We start from the raw sequence: 5,000 nt of genomic DNA, 5'->3' as shown, positions 1-5,000 counted from the left end.
TCACACAGCCACCAGTGCCTTCTGCCGTTCAATCAAGCTGCAGTGTGAGCTGTACCCCTCCCGCGAGGTGGCCATCTGCCTGGACCCCTACTGCGGCCTGGGATTTGTCCTCTGGTGCCTGTGCAGGTACGCTCCTGTTACAGCCTGGGCTCCACCCCCCGCTATGATTAGACTCCGCCCCTTCTATGACCCTGCCCCCTAAATTGTGTTCTGTGTTCTGATCTCTCTCTCTGTTGAAGTGTGTATTCCGGGCACCAGTTAACCCCTCTCTCTCTCTGTTGAAGTGTGTACTCAGGGCATCAGTCGATCCTGATCCCGCCCTCAGAGCTGGAGGTGAACCCGGCCCTGTGGCTCCTGGCCGTCAGTCAGTACAGGGTGCGGGACACCTTCTGCTCCTACTCCGTCATGGAGCTGTGCACCAAGGGCCTGGGACTGCAGACCGAATCGCTCAAGGTACGGCAACGGTCCTGTGACGACACCTTCACGCACAGATCCACACCTGCACCCACAGCTCCTTAAAGCTCCACTCCTGCACCCACACCTGCACACCTGTATTCACAGAACCGCACCTGCACCCACAGCTCCTTAAATCTTCACACCTGCACCTAGAGCTCTACGTCTGCACCTGTGGCTCTTTAAAACTCCATACAAAACTACACCTCCAGCGCCATCAAGCTACATGCATAGAAGTCCTTGCAGAACACACAGCAGTGCACTGAGCATTCTGTGCTCACTGACGCATCTAAGAACTTTCCAGTTTTCTGAAACGCATTGACATATTCCATTGCTGAAGTTTCTGCTGGGGTAAAAGGGTGCGCCTGCATTCACTGGCTTTCTAAAGAGCAGGAAGGCGGTTGCTGAGAAACGCTGCCATTTAAAAGGTGCTGTTTTAGCCTTTCGCTGTGCTGTGGCCCTGCTGTGGTTACTGGAGTAATTGCCTGTTGCTTTGAAGTAATAACTGAGAGCATATACATCACCTAAATGAAGTGAGACTTCTGCAGAGTAATTATTTACGGCGGCCGAGCTGTCGGAGCAAGGCTGCCGGAGCCTTCAGGCAAACAGGCTTTGAAAAGAGTTTCATTGTGTTGTTTTAACTCCATTTAGATCACCGTAGCTACTGAGGGCAGACAGGACCATGGTGCATTTAACGTTACGCTTCTAATCAATAAAAAGGGAAAGGCTCCTATCAGAGACCGTTTCTCCTGCAAAATTCACGCAAATGTACTACTGACAGTCACTGAACAACATGTATTCTTTTATAAGGGCTACATGCTCTCTCTCCTGGTACCTGTGTGACTTAGCTGGGTGTGTGAAAACCTCCACCTAGCAAATACAAACTAAATAAAATTCTTCTTATCCTTCTAATCCTCTTCTTTTCTCAAATTTTTTGGCCCATCTGATGTTCATACCCACTTTAGTAAAGCTATACAGATCTCTATGCTTGTGCCTGTGAGTAGACAGGCACAAGACCCTTTAGACTGTTGCATGTTGTACTTAGCTGTATGGGTTTTTTTAGTAATTGAATTGCTATGCTGATGGTGTCTGGTGGTGTAGTGGGGCGACAGTGTAGCATAGTGGTTAAGGAGCATGACTCGTAACCGAAAGGTTGCTGGTTCGTTTCCCCACTGGGGCACAGCTGCTGTACCCTTGGGCAAGGTACTTAACCCACAATTGTCTCAGTGACTATCCAGCTGTATAAAGGGATAACATGTAAAAACCTGTAACTGATGTAAATCGCTCTGGATAAGAGCGTCTGCTAAATGCCCATAATGTAATGTAATGTGTGGAGGAAGCAGCTGACGATGTTGTGGGCGGCTGTATCTCCCACAGGCCCGAGGCCTGGACCTGTCCCGGGTGAGGACCTGCGTGGTGGTGGCGGAGGAGAGGCCCAGGATAGCTCTCACCCAGTCCTTCGCCAAGCTCTTCAAGGATCTGGGGCTCCACCCGCGGGCCGTCAGCACCTCCTTCGGCTGCCGGGTCAACCTGGCCATCTGCTTACAGGTCCGTACCCGAGACATGCGGTGTGTGTATGCGTGTGCGCGTGCATGAGCGTGTGCAAGAAAGAGAGTATGGGTGTGTTTGTGTGAGAGAAAATGTGTGTGCATTTGTCTGTAATAGAGTGTGTGTGTATTTGTACGTGTGCCCATGAGAGAGCTTTGGTTATGAGAGACTCTACCCGCAGATGTCCCTGCTATCGGGCAGTGTGTCTTTACCAGAAGGTCTGAAGCACGGTGGAAAGGGGGTTGCGGGGTGTTCCGATTCTCACCGATCCTCCTCATTTTGTCACATGCAACGGCATGCTTTCATTGTAGCCCCCCGCCCCCCCCTGCCCCCCCCACTCCCGTCAGCATGTCCTTCAGTGCTGAGCATGGCCTTCTCGTGTAGAGAAATCGGCAGACTGGAAAAGAGGGTGTTTTCAAAGCAGGGGCTGGAGCAGTCTTACAAGGCCTTCTGGGCTGGAGTGTGTGTGAAATGAGTTTCAGCAGATTTATTTATGATGAATTGCAGATACCCCAGACTGAAATGTCACTCTTTCAGGGAGCCTGTGGGAGTGTGTGTGTGTGAGGCGTTTAATGTTGAGAGAGTGCAGTTTCTATGATATTTCCAGAGAGCTGTCATGGAGGAGAAGCCTTTTTAAAACTGCTCAGTGTGACACAGCATTTGAATCAGACCACAGAAAATGTGATAAAAAGTGACTGAACCGTAGTCGCTTCATCAAATACTGTCCATGGAGCAGTGTGCCTGCCATTAAATGTCTTTTTGGAAACGTTTTATTTCTGAGTATTCACCTGTTCACTTCTGATCTTTTAACTTTAATTTCTCAACAAAAAAATCTCTTTTTCATAAAACACATTTGGTTGTTCATGTTACTTTTCTGTTCTTTTTTGTTTGTCATTTCTGTTTTTGACATTGTTTTTTGTTTTTTTTTGTTCTTTTTGCTTTTTTTTTTCCTACCTTTTTGTGTCCCCTCCCATGTCTCTCATGCACCCCCTTGTCTTCCCATCCTCCCCTGCCTGACCCCGCCCCTGCCCCTCCCACCTCGCCCCATCCCGCCCTGTCTTTGCCTCTGTAGCCTCACAGGCTGGGGAAACCTCCTGAACAGGTAGGGGATTCTCCCTGCTCCCTAAATACCCAATCTCCCCCAGGCCTCCGACCACAAGGGGCAGCAGAGGGCTTTAGGTATACTGATATCTTAGGGAAGCAGGAAGCAAGAAAGGCTCTTGTGAACAAGGATGGACTAAGCAGACACCCGGTGATGACGTCACGTGAATAACAAAGAATCTGAAGTCAAAGTGTTCTAAGACATCACAATCTAAACTGGAGACACACTCCCCAAAACACCCCCCCCCTCTAAGAAATTTTGGGCAAGTGTATTTTTTTTCCCTCCAAAGTGGACATGTGCTGGCTCTGGTTAGTTTCAGGGCTGGATCATCATCATGTTTTCCGCCTCAGCTAAAACATGGACATGTTTGTTGTATTCACTGCCAGCTGGCTGTAGCTTCTGAGCTCCCTATCTAATGGCAGTCATGTTTGGCTGCCTGTGCTACCTCACATCCCGTCCTCACTGATGTCTGCTTAGTCTCTCCGCACAGGAACCTTTGAGCTTGGTGCCATGTCTCTGTTACCGTGCTCTCAGGGCCTGGTTCTGGGGAACACCATCCACACTGGGTTTAGGCCCAGCTGAGCTCTCAGTTAATTGGGTTTGATTGAGCTGATAGTTGAACACCAATGTGGACTCTTCACAGATATCTGCTGTTACTTCATAGCTAAAGATATGGATTGTTTAAAGTGTAATTGCTCTAACGGAGGGATCCCAGTAGAAGTTTTTCAATTAGCTCTTTGACCATGGCGATCAAGCCATAGATGGAGGCACTTCCTCTGTTTCTTCATGAATCTGTAGAGTTACTTGCGTGTGTCTGTGTTTGTGTGTGTGTATGTGTGTGAGAGAGAGAGGGAGTGTGTGTGTGTGTGCGCGTATATGTGGTGTGTGTGTGTGTGTGTGTGTGTGTGTGTGTGCGTGCGCATGTATGTGTGCATGTGCATGTGGGCGTGTGTGTGTGTGTGAGAGAGAGAGAGAGCGCGTGCGTGCGTGTGTGTGTGTGTGTGTGTGTGTGTGTGAGTGTGTAGAAGGGGGATGATGTTCCACAACGTGACATTCTGAGTTGGTAAATGATTATTTTCATGTTATTAAAAATGAGGACTATAGTTACAAAATTAACTCATGGGAATCCTACTCTGTGTATGAAAAATCACACCCAACAATGGAATATAACACTGTAAAATATAATAGGCCCCTTGGGAAATGCATCCAGTGACAGAGGTAGGTTTATATGTTGAGATGCTTGCGGGAAGATGAGAGTATTCACCACCGATACACAAGACTGTTTCAGGAACAGGAACTGCTGTATTTCCAACATATTCAAGTTTTACCTGCCTCTTGCTGACCCTGAAAACGGTCCTGCTCAAAATGAATTCTTCGTTTGTTTAGAATTAGAGGAATCCCTGCTGTTGTACACCCACTAACTGATCTGGTAGATGGCCTAGCTGTAGAAGTCCAGCACTCTGTCCTTGCACTGCCACTCCTGTCCTGAAGGGGGAGTCTGATCTGCATGCCTGGCTTTCATGGTCTGAGGTGCTCTGTGGTGACGGGTTTAGCTGGGTCACTGGTGTGCTGTGATGTCATGATGCAATTTTTCTTTTTCTTTTTTGGGCTTTGGGGTTTGTTGATGTTAAATTGTAAAATTGTAAAAAAAAAAAAAAGATTATTGAGAAAATTTAGCGCTTGTGGTTTACATAAAGCAAACCTACAAACACAGCTGCAGCATAAACATGACGTTTAATACCATTCAGGTCTCTGTCTGTGCGTTACGGTGATGCTGTATATTTGTATCTGTATGGACATGTACGTTCCCTAAGTGAATGGTGACATCACTGCATACTCTATGCGTCCATTTACCCAATGAGAAGCGAGCTTGCCCAAAGGGGAGTTTTTTTTTTTT

General features: G+C 47.8%; 1 protein-coding gene across 7 annotated transcripts in view; it reads left to right on the top strand.

Annotated features, from left to right (window-relative positions):
* LOC118795292 (disco-interacting protein 2 homolog C-like) overlaps positions 1-5,000 on the top strand; it is a 144,868-nt gene that overhangs the window by 131,594 nt on the left and 8,274 nt on the right. For 4 of the 7 annotated variants that reach the window (XM_036553737.1, XM_036553722.1, XM_036553696.1 and 1 more), the window contains 4 exons: positions 1-126; positions 285-453; positions 1,831-2,001; positions 3,074-3,103. The exon at positions 1-126 is cut by the window's left edge and continues 5 nt beyond it. In XM_036553737.1, coding sequence (XP_036409630.1) covers positions 1-126; positions 285-453; positions 1,831-2,001; positions 3,074-3,103 — 496 coding nt within the window. The remainder of the gene's footprint in view (positions 127-284; positions 454-1,830; positions 2,002-3,073; positions 3,104-5,000) is intronic. The other 3 variants (XM_036553729.1, XM_036553713.1, XM_036553704.1) reach the window with 1 other exon arrangement.

Source organism: Megalops cyprinoides, chromosome 2 (assembly GCF_013368585.1).
Source record: "Megalops cyprinoides isolate fMegCyp1 chromosome 2, fMegCyp1.pri, whole genome shotgun sequence".
In the NCBI taxonomy this organism is placed as follows: Eukaryota; Metazoa; Chordata; class Actinopteri; order Elopiformes; family Megalopidae; genus Megalops; species Megalops cyprinoides.
Note: the sequence above shows the minus strand (reverse complement) of the source record. Positions and strands in the feature narration are given on the sequence as shown.